The following is a 16,820-nucleotide window of genomic DNA, read 5'->3' as shown; positions in this document are numbered from 1 at the left end:
TGAACCGTGTTACTCGCAGACAGATGAGAGCAGATGAACACCTACAGTGGCCCCAAAACGTATTTGGACACGTAAGCAAAACTTAAAAATATCAGACCGAGTGATTTATGGTAAAGAAAAGAAGCGCAAAAACACATTTTCAAGAAAATATCACAAAGACTACAAATCACTAAAACATCAGCTTATTAAAAGTATCTGAAAAATGGCTAGTTCTGAGAAAAGCTCCAAGAGCATTTGAGTGCAGATGACATGGTTTAATAGTTTATCTATGCGATTCATAAGAGATTCATAAATTTGTACACGTGACTTAATTGTGCAAAAGTGTCCAAATGCTGTTGAGGTCAAAAATTCCAAGCAATGCACCGTTGAGCTATAAACCATTTGCATTACCGTGCAGCGTGGGAATGTTTGCCTTTTACTGACCTCTTTCGACAGCCATAGAAAGGATGCTCAGGATCTAGGATAGTGGAAACGGAAAGCACATGTCAATATGTGTATGAAAAAGCTGGAAATGGAGAGCCAGGTGATCTGTATAATCTACAGGGGGGCCTCTGTGTGCAGATAGCAAGCTTTCACAAACGCACAACTCTTTAAAACACGCACACACTCACATGTAAATGTTAGTGCACATATGGTAGGGAAGCCTGCGGACAAGTCGGAGCCAAGTCAGCCAAACTGAGATTCCCTCCCTGAGCTGTAACTCAGACGGTATTAGTTTTGTGTCTCTCTTTGCTCTGGGTGGAGACCCCTCCTGCATTATTTATTGAGACCACTGAGTTCAGTCTTTGAAAAAGCCTCTTCCATCCATTTGATTAGTTGTCAGTGTCAGTGAGATGTTCAGGCTCTTGTTGACGTTGTCTCATTTGAAGAAGGTTTATTTGTGCTTTTGTAAAATAATTGATTTTTCAACTGAACTTTTGTTGCTTTCATGCTTCAAGGTTAAAGAGTACCTAGAGTACCTCAACGTTTAAATGGCTATTTTCTTTCTAATATGTTGTTTCAAACCTGTAAGATTTTCTTTAATGGGAAACAAAGTTTGATATTTCGCAGATCGTCTGATCAGCTGTTCTCCATACAAATAAGCATTCACTCTCTAAGGTTCCGAAAAGGACAACAGAGAACCAGAACAATATAATAAATGTAGTCAAAATGGCTCACACACACATCATTTGAAGTATTTAGAATTATTAAATTATTTTAGGTGTGGAACAATTTTAAAATCGCACTTGCTTCCAGTCTTTCAAGGTGCTTCATAATGTGTTCTTATTTTGGTTAAAAAAAGAAAAAAAAAAAAAGAAAAATGTGCATCTAAGTATGCTTAAAAAAAAAAAAGAGTACTTTTTCTCTCAGAAATATACTGTAAGAGAATACTGTTAATGTAATGTTTCAGACAATCTCAGTTATTATTCTTATATTTTATACTGAATGCAGTTAGCTGGACTTTAAGTACATTAAGTTACATTAAGTACATAGAGTTTAAGTACATTATTGTTTGTAATGTCATATGTATAACTTTTATTGTCAATGAAATAGGGTTAAAGTGTACTGCCAAATGCATTTTTGGTAACCTAACAAACTTTAATGTGATTTCTGTATTTGAATGCTGTATATTTGCAATTATACATTTGTTAATGATGAAATCAAATAGTTATAATCAAGTATTTTACATGTGCTTTAATATTTTAAGTATAAGATGTACACGTAAACAGCATTTTATTTCATTAAATAATATATTATTTGCAAATAAAGTTTTTATATACTTGTAAGATTAGCAGTACACAACAAATGCACTTTCAAAACAAATAAGAGTTGCAGGCATTGAAATGTTTGCTTGAATGTTTAATTAGTGACATCTCAAATTTTGATCTTTTCTTTGAACAAAGACATTGTGTATCTTCTAGTGTCTGTATAGGTTGAATGTACATTTCTAGTGCTTGTTTTGTCCTAAACAGTTGTGATTGTCCTTAATCAATTCTGGTTATTGAAAATAATGTGACAGAACTGTTTTAGTTCTCATTTTTCATTGTCAAATCTTTAAATCTCTGTCCTCAGGGACATTCCAGCTACATTACACATCTTGACTGGTCCCCCGACAACAAGTTCATCATGTCCAACTCGGGAGACTACGAAATCCTTTACTGTAAGTGGACGACCGCAACAAGCCGTCTCTGGCGCGTTTTTCTGAAAAACATTTCCGTCTCCAATCGTATTTGTTTTTTGTCTCATTGGTTTGGTAGAACTCTTCATTACTGATTCAGCTTGTGGTTTGTGTTTGCACTTTTGCACTCAAAAGAACTTAAATTTTGCACCATATCCCAGATTTCCCTGACATGTTGTTTTACCTCTTCCACAGGGGACATTCCAAACGGTTGCAAGTTGATTCCTAACCGTTCTGAGTGCAAGGATATCGAATGGGCCACATATACCTGTGTGCTAGGATACCACGTCTTTGGTCAGTATCTGTAGATGCTGCATTGTGGGTGTTATTACTAGTTTGGGTTTGATACCTACAGTACTAAATACTATACTGTAGTACAAACTGCTGAAATCTCAACACCTTCTAAGGGTCTGTCACTGATTAACTATTGGCGCTTTTCCGCCGCATGGTATGGCTCGGAAGAGTTCACTTTTTTTGGGGATTTCCACTAGGTACAGTACCTGGTAGTCTACCTGGTATTTTTTTCTGTACCACTTCAGTTGAGGTTCCATGTGAACCTTGTCGTTACCAAAACGTGACGTGTAAACTCTGCTGATCACTGATTGGCCGGAGAGAATCATCACTACCTGCATCACTGAACAAGCGACACATCTACAGCAGAACCACTAGATTTAAACCAGCACAGCCAGCGAAGGATCGAACACAACTGTTGGGAGGCTGTTCGGTTGTCTGTGGAGGAAGTACAGACGTTCCTCTAGTTGATAGCAGAGGAGTGGATCCAGCGAGAGCTTGATGGCGCGACGCACAATTAAAACTTTTTTCAGGAGTCGCGTGAATGACGTGAATAATCCCGCCCACTCTAAAGCGATACTAAACTGCATTGGAAACACAAACCGAGCCGAGTCGTACCACGCAGTGAAAAAGCGCCATATGTGAACCAAACTTGTGACTAAACATTGGCTAGAAGAATGTTTTCTCTATGTATTATGAGTATGTGTGCTCTGTGTATGCATGCCTTGTTTGGTTTTTCCAAACGTGTGGCTTTGAACTCTTTTGCTTTTTCACACTCATTTCCTGTCAGTGGTTTAGTCTTGAGGGCGTTTGAGTCATTCACTTTCTCGTACATACCAAAACACGTTTGCTTGGCAATCTAAACACAACAGATTTACTTTAACTTCTTAATCTAACTTTTACCAGACTAATAGCTTTAACCCTAGAAGAGTGTGTATATATATATATATATATATATATATATATATCAGATTCCAAAAATTAAGTACTTGTAATTAAATAATATTACATTTTAAATACTCATAATCAGACTACAGTTACTTTTTATAGATTATGTGATCAGATGTTTTTCACAAAATGGCAGTAAATTATGCATAACGAATTAATTTGCTCTAGTTATTTTCTCTCTTAAACTTTATTTTCTAAACAAATAAATAAATAAATAATAAATCCTAAAATCCTTAAATTAGAAAAAGTCTTTTCAAGTTTTATGGACCTGCAGACACCAGCCAGTTGGCATGCGACAGTAATTGCATAGACATTGCAAATTATTTTTTATTATCAAAACATTATGAATTATTATCTTTTCATCACTTTTTTTTAATGCCCTGTATTTCATTTATGGTCCCAGTTTGGGAAACCCTGATGTATGTAATGTTTAATGCACTTCATGATGTTGATAAAGATTGGAAAAAATTTTCTTACAAGTTAGGTCAAAAGTAATCTAAAAGTAATCATAGTAGTCAGAATACATTATCTTAAATATGTAAATATAAAATGCTAAATAGATAGATAAATAATCATAAAAAGCAATCTGCATTTTGTAATCAGGTATGTAAAAATGAAGGCTTTATTGTATTTAGCTCATTTCTATCGGCAAATGTTGCACATCACCATTATTTATATATTCATCTCACTTTCCTACTGTTTTTGCAACTCCATCATTACACGCACAATTATAGTCTGCTGTTCTAATTTTGCTCACATTCTGAGTGACTTCATGTCTAAGCAGAGTGATTTCAAAAACCTAAAGTAGTTCAGACCACAAACTCACTTTATCTGTCAGCATAGCGTTCCGTCTGGTGTGTGCAGGTCTGTAATACTGGAGCACATTCACACACCACCACTCCACATATTTGAGCACTTTATTAGACTGGAAAATATTTGGTTAAACTGTACAAATCCCCAGCACTGAGCCAGTAGATTAGAGCAGTACAGTGAATGTGATATTACAGAAACTGTGTGTGTGAGATATTCTTGTACCTGGTGTTCTTCTGCCTCCTGCTGGAAATCTCGTTGAAGGCTCCTAATCCAATCATGATCATAGTTGTTGAATGAGATGAGGTGTCTACTATATGTGCAAAGCGGTGAGGTCAAAAATACCTTCCCTCCTAAAAGTTAGTAAGGATTTAATATTTCTGTTTGCTACCAGCTAAAGACGGATTTGGACAGAATATTAAATAACTAACATGCATTTATCAGTGCATTTATCTAGCACAAAAATACATTGATTTGGATTTCAACATCAGATTTGGACACATTTAATAAAATGATAAAAGTTAAAGTATATCAAAAATGTATACACTTAAAAAATGTAAAACATACCATATTTCTCATATTATTTAACTACAACAACAACAACAATAACAAAAACAAAAAGGAAAAAAATATTGTGACTGAAGGACAATGAGTTATCACTTTACTTGATTTTGCATAAAAATAATGAACTGATTTACTAAAATGATTCCCTAGATGATTGACATGATGTGTAAATTTACATATCACTCCATCATGTTGTGAAATGTCAGTTGTTCCTGGAAAAGGTGATACTGACAGCCTACTGCTAAATGCTAGACTGCTAGAGTTTCTCTTCCAGCTTCTTTTGTGCGCTAATATGTCTTGTTGTTTGCTGTGTAACAGGTGTTTGGCCGGAGGGCTCAGATGGGACAGATATCAATGCACTTGTGCGATCTCACAACAGGAAGGTGATCGCTCTGGCTGATGACTTCTGTAAAGTTCACCTGTTCCAGTATCCCTGCTCAAGATTCAAGGTCTGTCACGTCACTTTGCGGTCATATTTTAAAGAGCGTATTTAGTTTGACATTTTAGAACATGAGGATTATTAGTTGTTCGCTAGATATCTGAAGCCAGATATAAACCAGTTTGAATAATTATTCATTGTTTTTTTTGTTTTTTTTTTCAGTTTGTTTCAATGTAATGAACAGCAATTTGATTCAGTACTTTAAAAATTGTCATTTATAAGTTCTTTAAAACTTTAGTGTAAATGCTATTTTCATCTATTTTCCAAATGCATGTTATCGATCTTATTGTGAACAATTTATGCGTGGAATAGTTTTTTTGACCTCTTAATTCTTATCGGCCATCTTCCAGTGAAACTACAGACTTCTCTCTGGTGACATATGTCAGATTTCTCGAATCATTTATTCAACTTAAATTTCATACAATTGACTGCAAACTCAGATCTGCCTCCATCCAGTCAGCAATCGCTACACTCACAAGTCACTGTCCTACATTTTGTCTATCACAACTAGGGGTGGGCTATATACTGGTAGATACATTTAGCCGGTAAAAATTTGTCAACCGGATAGAGATTATTTGGACTATCATCTCTATCGCAGTTGCATGCTCACATGATGTTTGCGGTAAATAAACAAAAATGTAGTAATTACACCATAAATGCATATAATTAAAGTCTACTGTGCTTCACAGTCTATACATATGGCTTGTTGGCTAGTTTTGAAGAAAAAGAGCACTTTTAGATAAAAAAAAAAAGGCAATAAAAGATTGCCTCCTGGAGGTAGGAAAACAAAGTTTATTATGATTGCTTGTAACAAAGATTTAAATGCAAAAGAAAAGGCAGTAGAGCTGACTGTTTTAATTTAGAATATTTGTGATCCCCTCTTAGAAGTGTCACCTATAAGAGGGAAATTCCCTTTATTTAAAAAATTTAATTCAGGCACTGAATGAATGTCTAAAAATCATGATAGGATTATTACTGTAAATAATTATAAAAGATTGTTATCGGTGATCATATCGGCAGATACTGCTTTCTGTGATTGGCCTCAAAAATTGTGATCGGAGGACCTCTAGTTTTCTTTTTTTTATGTCATAAAGACCTTATTTGAAGAAAAAAAATACTATTGTGATATACAGTACCCTCCATAAGTATTGGAACCGTAAAGACAAAATATTTTGTTTGCTGGGGAGTCAAGAAATCTGTAAATATGATTAAAAGATGAATATGAGACAAAAAATGTATTATTGGGTGATTCAACACAAAGATGTTTTACCAGCTAAGAAGATCAGCACTTTTAGAGTTTCATCTCCTTATCTGATGTGAGCAGAAGTATTGGGACAGTTGCCTCGCAGGTCTTTCTAAGTGTTCAGCTGTGTCCTGTTGCATTAATTCTTCAGATATTAAAAGCATGGAATATGTCTTATCAGTTATATCAATTGCTTCTGCATTGCAAGTCTTGCATTCAATGATGAAACACACAAACCAGGATGAAGACGATGAAGCCAACTCTGAGAGAAAAGCAAGCAGTTTGGATTCTAAAAGAAAAGATGAAGTCAATTAGAACTATAAGAAAAAAAAATGGAGGAGTTTGGAAACTATCGGCGACATCAGCATCCAACAACGACCTGATCGGCTGAGAAATACAACAGTAGTTGATGACAGCCAAATCAAAAAATGATCACCAACAACCTCCAGAAAGCTGGGGAGATGCTCTGACAATGTACAGTCCGCAGGAGAATTGGACACAGAATTACAGAAGCTACACAGTAAGATGCAAACCTCTGATCAGCACTAAAAAAAAGAAAGGCAAGATTCTTCACAAATGTAAGCCAGTAGAGTTTAGGAGTTGATGGACCGATGAGACAAAGATTAATCTTTATCCAAGTGATTGGAAGCAAAAGTGCGGAGAAAAAAAGTGAACTGCAAATGATCCTAAGCATACAATCTCATCTGTAAAGCTTGGTGGAAGGGGTTTCATGTCTCTAAAACAGGACCTCTTCATTTTAATGATGACTTTATGTATGATGGCAGTAGCAGAATGAATTTGCAAGGGTACAAAATCATCTTGGCTACCAGTATTCAAGAAAATGCCAGCAAACTCATTAGAAAGCACTTCATGTTGGATCAGGACAATGACCCAAAACACCCTGCCAGTTCAGTTAAGGACTTAATCATGCCAAAGAAATGTAAAGTCTTAAATTGCCCAAATCAATCTCCAGATTTAAATCCGATTGAACATTAATTTCACCAGCTGAAGAGGAGACTAAAGACAGAAACTCTGCAAAACAGGCAACAGTTGGAATTGTCTGCATTAAAGGCTGGAGAAAAGCATTTCAAAGCATAAGAACAAGAGTCTGGTGATGTCTATGGGTTGCAGACTCACTGCTCTGATTGCATACAAGGGATCTGCAACTAAATATTAGCTTTTAATCTTTTACATATGTCTTAAAGTCAACTGTTACAGTACTTATGCTCACAACAAATAATGGGATGAACTCTGAAAGTGCTTGCCTTTTTATTTTGTAAAACATGAATGTGTCGAAAGCCCTAAAAATAAAGTGACATTTTGTTGCATATTCATCTTTTGATCATATTTGCAAATGTCTAGACCCCACAGCAGAGAAAGCAATTTTGTCTTTACTGTTCCAATACTTATGGAGGGCACTGGATATCGTTATTGTGAAATAAAGTTACTCCTATCGGGAGATAATATTTTTGTCATATTACCCAAAACATGAGCTGTAATTGAAGCCTGGGGGATATTACTTTCTTTCCTTTACTGATTTTATTATTTAATTGCAGGCCCCAAGCCACAAGTACAGTGCCCACAGCAGTCACGTGACAAACGTGAGCTTCATGCACAGCGACAGTCACCTGATTTCAACAGGTGGCAAGGACATGAGCATCATGCAGTGGCGTCTGGTGGAGAAGACCTCATCCTTGGTGCATAGCGACTCCAGCTTGGGCCTGGGTGATTCCCTGCTGCACAACTCCACCCCTCGCACCCTGCCGACGGTACCCAGCGTGCCCCATACTCCTACTGAGCCCTTGCCGGTGCCAGCCTCGCTTCCCCTCAGCACCCAAACCGAAACCAACACTCCCCCTCCCACTCCCCCTGAACCCCTGCACACGGTTACTCCTAATGGACAGCAGGACGGCTCCCCTGAAACCCCGCCCCCTTCTGATGAGGCCACGCCCCCATCTGACAGCACCCTGAGCCCCAAGGACAGCCTAGAGCCTAGCGATGATACGGCCACACCCAGTGATGAGGGCACGACCTTTAACCCGCCCTTATAAGGCAGTCCAACCCTTCTCTCGCCTGCTCGATAGCCCGCCCAAAGGCACCAGCATGTCACTGCAGCCTTCCTGTCGGATTACAAATGCAGGGTCTCATCAGTTTTATCCTTTCAAGATCTTCTTTTTTCGTTTCGTGTCTTAGTTTGTTATGTTGACATTCAGTAGATGTGGTTGTGGAGGCATTGGTTCGGGTTGGATGGTGAGAGATTTGGAATGTGTAATTAAAAACCTTTAGAACACCAGATTTAGAACACCTACAAGTTTACACTGACTCACACACACACACACACACTACCACACAAACACTAATACACATGCATAGACACATCAGTAACTGCGATACATTAAAAAAAGAGAAGAAAACAAACGATTTACCAGTTTTAGATACATGTTCATATAAACAGACAAATAGACAAATATAACATAAAATGGATACATGCTTTCAAATAACGATAATTTGGCTTATACATCAATATATTAATTGATTAAGGATCAGCAACTAAGGGTGAATTAAGGTGGATTACTGAACCTTTTCCTCTCTTTCCTGACATGAAAAAAATTTATTTTCTGTATTTTTTTTACTCATCCTCAAGTCTCAAACCTATATGACTGACTTTCTTCTGTGTAAAGCAAAAATGTTTCATAAATGTTTTGAAGAGATCTGTTGAAGATCTGTATGAGGATTTTTGAAGATGTTTAGGAGGATATTTTAAAGATCTTTTGACAAAAGTCAATTAGGCCCAGATCAATACTGGACCCTTTTGACTTTTATTCTTCAAAACAGAATTTTATTTGTTCTGCAAAAGGCAATTCAAGTCATACAGGTTTGGAACGACATAAAGTTAAGTAAACATTGTTCATTTTTTGGGTGAACTATCCCTTTAAATGAGTAAACTTTAAAAAAAAAAATCACAAGATGTAGATCATTTATATTCTTTTGCTCTCTGTGAACATTGGTGGAGGACTGCATGTAAAGCTGATTTGCGTGCTTGCATAGCATCTGTCCCTAAGCCAAAAACTACAGGACGTGTACTATATCCGGTGACACCAGGCAGGTGCCCCGGCTTATTGTTCAGAAACAAGGACCTCGACAATTCAAGCTGCTTCTGTTGGTCATCATGGTCACGGACACCTTGTATTTCAACTCGGCACAACTATCGCCGCTTTACAGGAGAACAGCCATAAACAGCAGAGCACTTCATTCAATACAAACACAAGTAACACACACTCACACACGCCTGACCTGCATCAAAATGGGGTCTGCATGGCAGTAGCCAAGATATTTTATAAATAAAATACAAAAAACAATTTCAGTCTCATCCGCCTGTCTAAAGATGCCGTACCACCCGCACATCTGTCCGTTTCCTCTGTTGGACTGGAGAACCTCCTCTGTATTCATACCATCCGTTTTAACCTTGCATCCAAATGACTCTCTCCTCGAGACTGCATTGTTTTTAGGTTTCATTTCGGGTCTGTTTTTCTTGTCATTTTCTTCATCGGACTGAGATGTTCTTGTTTTTTTTTTTTTATCATATGAGAGAAACAAAAGATTAAAGAAGTCTTAAATGTGCGTGCGTAACTGTGTATGTGCACGCGAGTCGCCGCTTCTTTCATTCCGCTATTGGGTTATCGCCCTCTCCCTCTCTCCCTCACATTTTCTAAGGATCACTCTTTTTGGACAGAGCTTGTAATGCTTACAAAAACAGTACCAGAAAGTACCATAGTATTATTTGTACCATATTGGGCTAATGTAAGTAATTTGGACAATGTTTTGACATTGACAGGATTGAATATCATGGTATTTGAGTATGGTATCATATTATGCTTATAGTGATGAGATGAGTGGACAACTTATATTTAAATTCTATCGCAAAAATAGTGCGAAGTTTTGCACTCATTAACAAAACCTTTGTGCTTTCCTGCAAAACTACTACACTCCCCTTAGAAACTTTGTATTCTGCCTTGAAACATGTTTTCTAAAAGTATTGCGTTCACCCAAGAATGTTTGCATTTATTCGCAAAGCATTTGCATCTATCTATCTTAATTCCTAATATTATTTCCATCACAAAATATTTGTGAGCGAACAAAAGACGATGCAAAAGCATTGAAATATAATTTAGTATTACCATATGATACCATGGTACTTTTACATGGTACTGCCTTTGTGTGTTCCCTCAAAGATATGGATGAAAAAGAAACTCATTGAAGATTAAACCGCATTCGCAGGCGCCGATATCTTGAGATGAAGCATATCTTTTTTTCTGAAATGAATCAATATCAGTGAAACACAAGAGAACAGCTGCTGAGAGAGATTCCCTCTAGTGCTGCTTGATGAACGGCAACCTAAATCATCAATATTACACCAGAAAATACATCAAAACGGCTCTCAAACCAGACAACCTCTAGATTTAAAACCATTGCAGAGGATTAAAATGCATTGCATTTGCAGTCTCTGTGTACAAAGGCATGAGAAAGCATGGTTTACACACTCAGATTTTAGGTTGTGATGCTGTATTGACGTACGGTATTGAGAGGTTCAGATACACATTTACAGTAATTTGGGTTTTCCTTTTTTAATTGTGAAAGAATGACAATCTTCTGTAATGTGTATAACAGTACACATCAGCATTCAAATACTAAGTATTTTACACAGCTGCCTCAAATTCATGTCTGATGTGTTTTAAGGTGATTTGTAAGTGCATGAAATAGTGGATTAGGTGGTGTTAGCAACGTTTAGATGACGGAATGATATCTGATTGTTTTTGTGGTGTTGGTGTGCTTATGCAACCTTTGCGCTGTAGACGGTGTTGAGTTGAATGCCCTTCAGCTGGTCTGCAGTTAACTTTTTATACCTTTTTATGAACGGTTTATGTACTTTTCCTGCTTTTTGTTCTTTTTTTCTCTTTTTTTAAGAAATTTGGATGGTTTTAACTGAGAATGCCTTAGTTAGGTTTTCCATGGACTTCCATGTTTTATGTTTTTGTCCTGTCCTATACAATGGGAAAGCCACACTTAAAATGCAGAATTTCTTAGTGGAAACATACAGGCACATTTTTTAAAGCAAGATATTTCAAAGAAAGCATATGAAGTTCAAGACAAAGAAAAAAGTCCAATGCTAATGTGATCGTTTTTGCGTTGTGATTGCTTTGTGTGAACTTGAGGGGGGGGGGGGGGGGGAATCACCAAAACACTAGCAATCAACATTGCTCAGAAATGTGACATTTGAAAAGCTCATTCATACATTCAAATCTAATTTAATAGCATTCAGACATTTGTGAAAAAAAAAGTTGACTTTTTAAGGGCCACTAGCTTGGACTCTCAAACCTTCAGGACACCATTGCTATCAAAAGGGCAACTCTCAGAAGCTTTACACAAGTTGCAAACTCGGATGTCGATCTTTCACAGACCTTTGTTGTTGCATTCAGGGCTGGCTTTATTGTGTATATATTGGTGTACCTGTATGTATATAACTATTTTTGGGTAGGGCGTTTCTCTGAAATGCAAGGGCAAAGATTCCATATTTGTTTTCATCCATGAAAAAGCTGGAGACTGTTCTGCAGATGCAGGTATAGTGGCCTTGTGGCATGGATTCAGATTTTAGGATTCGTCACACTGTGGCCGGGTTTTCTCAGTTCGGAGGCTCCAGGGCGTTTCTATAGACCTGTCACATAAACCTGTTAGCTGAATGGAGTGTTTTCTGAATGTAACAGATTATTTGCCTTGTTATTTGATATTGAAACGAATGCTAGGTGTGTTGGTTGAAGTATTGGTGAAGGGTTTGGGTGTTTTGAGAGAGTTTTCACAAACAGGAGTGAAAGTGAAGCTGTTGATGTCAGTGTATTGGAGAAGACTGCTTATTTTATTTTTTATTTTTTTTTATATCTGCTAATATCCAAGAGCTAATTTCCAAAACATACACGGGGAGAGAGAGGGGATGGAAAAGCCCAGCTGGTGATTGTCTGTACGCTTGGTGGAAATGTTGGGCTTGAGTACAGCTCTGGACTTCTGAATGCTTTGCTGTTTGCAGGCCTTCTGACTATGTCCTCGTTGAATAAAGGTGCGGAGACTAAGCTTTTCTGATAAACAGAATCACAGTTATGAAAACCACAATGATGATTCTGTTTATGCAATTGATCCAATCATGTTAACAAAATATGAAAATGCATTTTTTTTCTTCTCCTTGTGACAAAGTTTGAGCCAATCTGTTTCTTATGCATTCCTGCCAATGGGCAGAAAATACTGAAGAATTTAGAAAATAAAGAAACATTTCAAAACAGTCGTTGTGTTGTCTCTTAAAGATGCCTAGAGTAATTTGTTCATTTAAAATTCTACATATTTATCTAATGTGAACATTAAAGGAATTGTTTGCCCCCCCCCCCCCCCCCCCCCAAATAAAATAAATCAATCAATCAGGAAAATGTACTTACCCATAGCCATTTCAAGATGTATATTAGATTATTTTTGACACTGATTGGTAGTTTAATCTGAATCAGGAGAGAAATAAGCATAGACCAAGCACCGTTTATAAACACAAACAGTCCAAAACGGCTCTAAACAAATATGTCAGTGGATTTTGTGATGGATTTGTTTCTCAAAAACAATCATCTTTTTAATTTGAAACACATTAACTGATGGACTGGTGTAGTGTGGATTACTGTGATGTTTTATGAGCTGTTTGGACTCCGGATGGCACCCATTCACTGCAGAGGATCCACTGTTAAACAAGTGATGTAATGCTAAATTTCTCAGTATTATTTGGTTGCATTATATGCTGCTTTTGAGGATACTGTCATTGTGTTTAATGGCCCTTGAGCTTTCCAAAGTTGAGTAGATCTAACAAAAAATATGTTTATTGAAAAAAATCAAAAAAACAAAAAAACCTTTGTCAGAATGAAGAAAGTTGTTTTTTACTGCCAGATGGTGCAGTTGTGAACTAGCAGCAGGGGCTAATGGAGTCATGCCAGCCAAACCTTGACCCTTCAGACTTATTGCATCTGTAAACTCTGAAGTTTGGACCAGTAAACAAGCAAAATCGCAGACCTTGAATGATGTTTATGTTCTTTATTGATTTCTTCCATCTGCGTTAGAGAGCGAGGTTATGTTGTGGTGAAACCGACGAGGCACCTCACTGAGAAAGACGCTTGCTGACTCAGCAAAACGATCTGCTCTTTGCTGTGCAAATAAATAACCGGCCAGCGGGCCAGGCCAAAGTTATTTCTCCTTGATGTATCTATGTAATATGCTAGCTGTTAAACCTTATCTGACGTCCAATTGATAGCACAAAATCATAGACTGATTGCTGATATTTATTTATTTTTTATTTTTTTGAAGTCATTGGTGTCACAATATAAAATCGTATTGATGTCAGAGAGTATAAAATTAAAACAAAGATGACTGAGGCATAAATGAAGTTGGTGCTCAGTGAGGATCAAGCGTTGCACCGGTTTTCATGACAACATTTCCAGCCTTTCTTTTGACAGAATTCTTCGCTGACGCAGCCTTTCTCTCCGGATGCTGTGGAAGAGATTTCAGGTCAATTATCACACCCTCAACATCTAAGATATGTCCCACTTTCTTACTGTGGTATTATCTTTTCTAGTGTTCCTGTAGCTCAATTGGTAGAGCATTGTGTTATCATGCGCAAGGTTGTGGGTTCGATTCCCCGGGAACACATGATAGGTAAAAATTGATAGCCTGAATGCACTGTAAGTCGGTTTTGATAAAAGCATCTGCTAAATGCATAAATTTAATTTAATTTAATCTTTTGTAGTACATCTTTATATGTAACTTCATAATTCTATTGTCTTTTAAAACTGCTTTTTGACAGTAATTTATGGTAAACTACAATATACAATAATTTCAATTCTATAAAAACTTGTATGTTTTTAAAATATATATTTTAATTACACTTTTGTACTTTTGAACATTAAAGAGCTTTTTCACAAGAATTGTTATGAAAGAAAAATTGTGTGAATGAACTGAGACTCCCTAGATTGAAGAATCTTTTGAAAGACTTTTTAACTAAACTATATATCTACATTTTACATTAAAAATAGTAGCCTATGTCTTCAATATCATATTATATTACTGTTATGTTGCATACTGACAGTTAAAAGTTATTTAAAATACAGCAGCTTTTTTATCTCCATTCATCTATGACTTTTACCATTCCACCATGACCTTGTGTTATTACTGTTGGCACTATATGTGTAAATGTTTCTTAGAAGATGACAGGAGTTGTTACAAAAATGTTACAATGTCCTTGTCGCCCCTACAGCTTTGTTGTGTCAACAACTTATCACTGTAATGAAGTCATTCCACTGTTCTTTGAAATTGTGATTGTATCTGATTCCGTTGACTGTGTAATGCAGAAACATGCAGAGTTTATACTGTCCTGAAGCTGCCCTTGAGTCGCAGCTGACCGTGTTGTGCACTTATTTACCTCTGGTGTAGCAGGCCTGAGGAACTTTACTCCTGCACTGCAGAACCATGTTCCTCACCATCAGGAAGTCCTCACCGTAGCACTCAATGTAATGATCCGCTGAACACACAAACACACAAAGGACCTTAAGTTTGTTCAGTCTGGAGTCAAAACAGTACAATGGTTTGGGCTTTGTTGAATTTTTATTCATTTATTTATTTATTTATTTTAAAGAAATTGATACTTTTAGTCAGCAAAGATGAAAAAAAAAATGAAACGTGACAGTAAAGGCATTAATGTTCTTTTGAACTTTCTGTTCATCAGAGAATACTGGAGAAAAGAAGTATCACGGTTTCCATTGCAGTATGAAATGGCACAACTGCTTTCAACATTTATAAAAGGAAGACATGTTTCTTCTCCACCAGATGAACATATTAGAATGATACTGAAAATTCAGTTTTTCATCACAGGAGTAAATTACATTTTCAAATATATTCAAATAGAAAATGCCTTTTCACAATATAACAGATTTTACAGAATTTTTGATAAAATAAATATTGCCAAATATTATTTATAAATATTAATAATTCTTAAATATACTGAGACTTCTTTCAAAAACACACAAAAAAATGTTTGAAACTTTTGAGTGTTTATCTTAAATTAATAAAATATTTCCAAAATGTTTTTTTTTATATAATTGCTTTATCAGTTAAACTCAATATTCACACTCCAATACTTATTAATTAAAAATAAAAATTTGAATTTAGACATAGTTTTTTATTACTTTTCATTGTATAACTTTATTGTATTAACATCCATCCATTCTTCACACTGCTTGTTCTTAGTAGGGTCTAAATTGCTCATAGGAATATGAGAGTCTGCCAGCATATCTCAAACACCCCTGGATGGATGGCCAGTCCTTCACAGGGCCAGCACACACACACACACACACACACACACACACACACACGCACTATGGGCAATTTAGTGTCTCTAATTCACATGCCCTTAGGGAAACTGGAGCACCTGCAGGAACCCCACACCAACCCGGGGGACATGCAAACTCCTCGGTCAGCATGGACCTCAACTGAGCCACCATACCCCACTGTTGTGGTAACGTGTGATAGTTACATACAATTTTTAGTCAAAGTCCCCATATAGATAATTGAAAAAAACAAACGAACAAACAAAAAAAACTCATATTAGAAAACAAAAAGAAAAACAAGTTAATGTTGTAAAAATGAACTCCATTTCATCCGTTCTCATCAAGGATTCACTACTTACAAAAGTTCGAACAAACTTCAACAGTGATGGCAAACAATGTGAAAGGACTTACCCATGCAGAGAGGCAGCAGCAGGAACAGAACGAACCAGACCTTCATCTTGGATCTGAGGTTTTGTGATGGAGTTTCAGTATCGTCTGGCTGCTCTGAAATGTCTGCTGGAATCTGAGCTTTTGCTCTTTTATAGCGGTGGAGACGCAGGGTCACGTGTGTCAAACACACGCATGCAGTACATGCAGTGTGCAAAGCGTAAACAGTATTATCTCCGTGGATACCTCTAAGAACAAATAAAGATGAAAGAGTGTACTATGAATGTTCTATGAATGGATGAAATATACAAATAAACCCTGCTTGACTGGATATACCAGCTTTCAATTACAAAATGTACTTTTTTAAATGTTTACTCAAGTGTGTTACGAAATATAAGATTACATTTTGTGGCTTTTTATTTAATTGATATTATAGTTTTTGCAAGTGCAGTCTTTTTTATACTAAACATATAAAATACAATTAATATTTGAACTATACAAGTACATATTTAAATGTAATAGTATATGACTTATACTGCTCTCTATAGAGTGATATTGCCATCTATATCTATCTATCTATCT

General features: G+C 36.5%; 2 protein-coding genes across 7 annotated transcripts in view; one reads left to right on the top strand and one right to left on the bottom strand.

Annotated features, from left to right (window-relative positions):
• Positions 1–12,781, top strand: part of LOC127969851 (echinoderm microtubule-associated protein-like 4) — an 88,130-nt gene extending 75,349 nt beyond the window's left edge. For 5 of the 6 annotated variants that reach the window (XM_052571974.1, XM_052571973.1, XM_052571971.1 and 2 more), the window contains 4 exons: positions 2,053–2,140; positions 2,354–2,452; positions 5,090–5,220; positions 8,010–12,781. In XM_052571974.1, the coding sequence (XP_052427934.1) occupies positions 2,053–2,140; positions 2,354–2,452; positions 5,090–5,220; positions 8,010–8,504 (813 nt within the window). In that variant the 3' untranslated portion in view covers positions 8,505–12,781. The remainder of the gene's footprint in view (positions 1–2,052; positions 2,141–2,353; positions 2,453–5,089; positions 5,221–8,009) is intronic. The other variant, XR_008156377.1, reaches the window with a different exon arrangement.
• A 1,024-nt stretch (positions 12,782–13,805) lies between these two features.
• On the bottom strand, positions 13,806–16,425 carry wu:fj16a03 (uncharacterized protein LOC335475 homolog). The gene is made up of 3 exons (XM_052571836.1): positions 16,263–16,425; positions 14,948–15,046; positions 13,806–14,019 (listed from the first exon to the last, which is right to left on the bottom strand). The coding sequence occupies exons 1-3, from the start codon at positions 16,306–16,308 to the stop codon at positions 13,934–13,936; spliced, it is 231 nt and encodes a 76-aa protein (XP_052427796.1). The 5' UTR covers positions 16,309–16,425; the 3' UTR covers positions 13,806–13,933.
• Positions 16,426–16,820: the final 395 nt, after the last annotated feature.

The sequence above is a fragment of the Carassius gibelio genome, chromosome B13 (genome assembly GCF_023724105.1).
Source record: "Carassius gibelio isolate Cgi1373 ecotype wild population from Czech Republic chromosome B13, carGib1.2-hapl.c, whole genome shotgun sequence".
In the NCBI taxonomy this organism is placed as follows: domain Eukaryota; kingdom Metazoa; phylum Chordata; class Actinopteri; order Cypriniformes; family Cyprinidae; genus Carassius; species Carassius gibelio.
The sequence above is the reverse complement of the archived record's forward strand: the minus strand, read 5'-3'. Positions and strand labels throughout refer to the sequence as shown.

What these genes read in the sequence shown, in the direction of transcription:
- wu:fj16a03 (XM_052571836.1), bottom strand. Translation starts at nt 16,308, where the DNA reads ATGAAGGTCTGGTTCGTTCTGTTCCTGCTGCTGCCTCTCTGCATGG. An exon ending in GCTGCTGCCTCTCTGCATGG is followed by an intron (nt 15,047 to 16,262) that starts GTAAGTCCTTTC and finishes TTGTGTGTTCAG; the next exon opens with CGGATCATTACATTGAGTGC. An exon ending in TCAGGCCTGCTACACCAGAG is followed by an intron (nt 14,020 to 14,947) that starts GTAAATAAGTGC and finishes TCTCTTCCACAG; the next exon opens with CATCCGGAGAGAAAGGCTGC.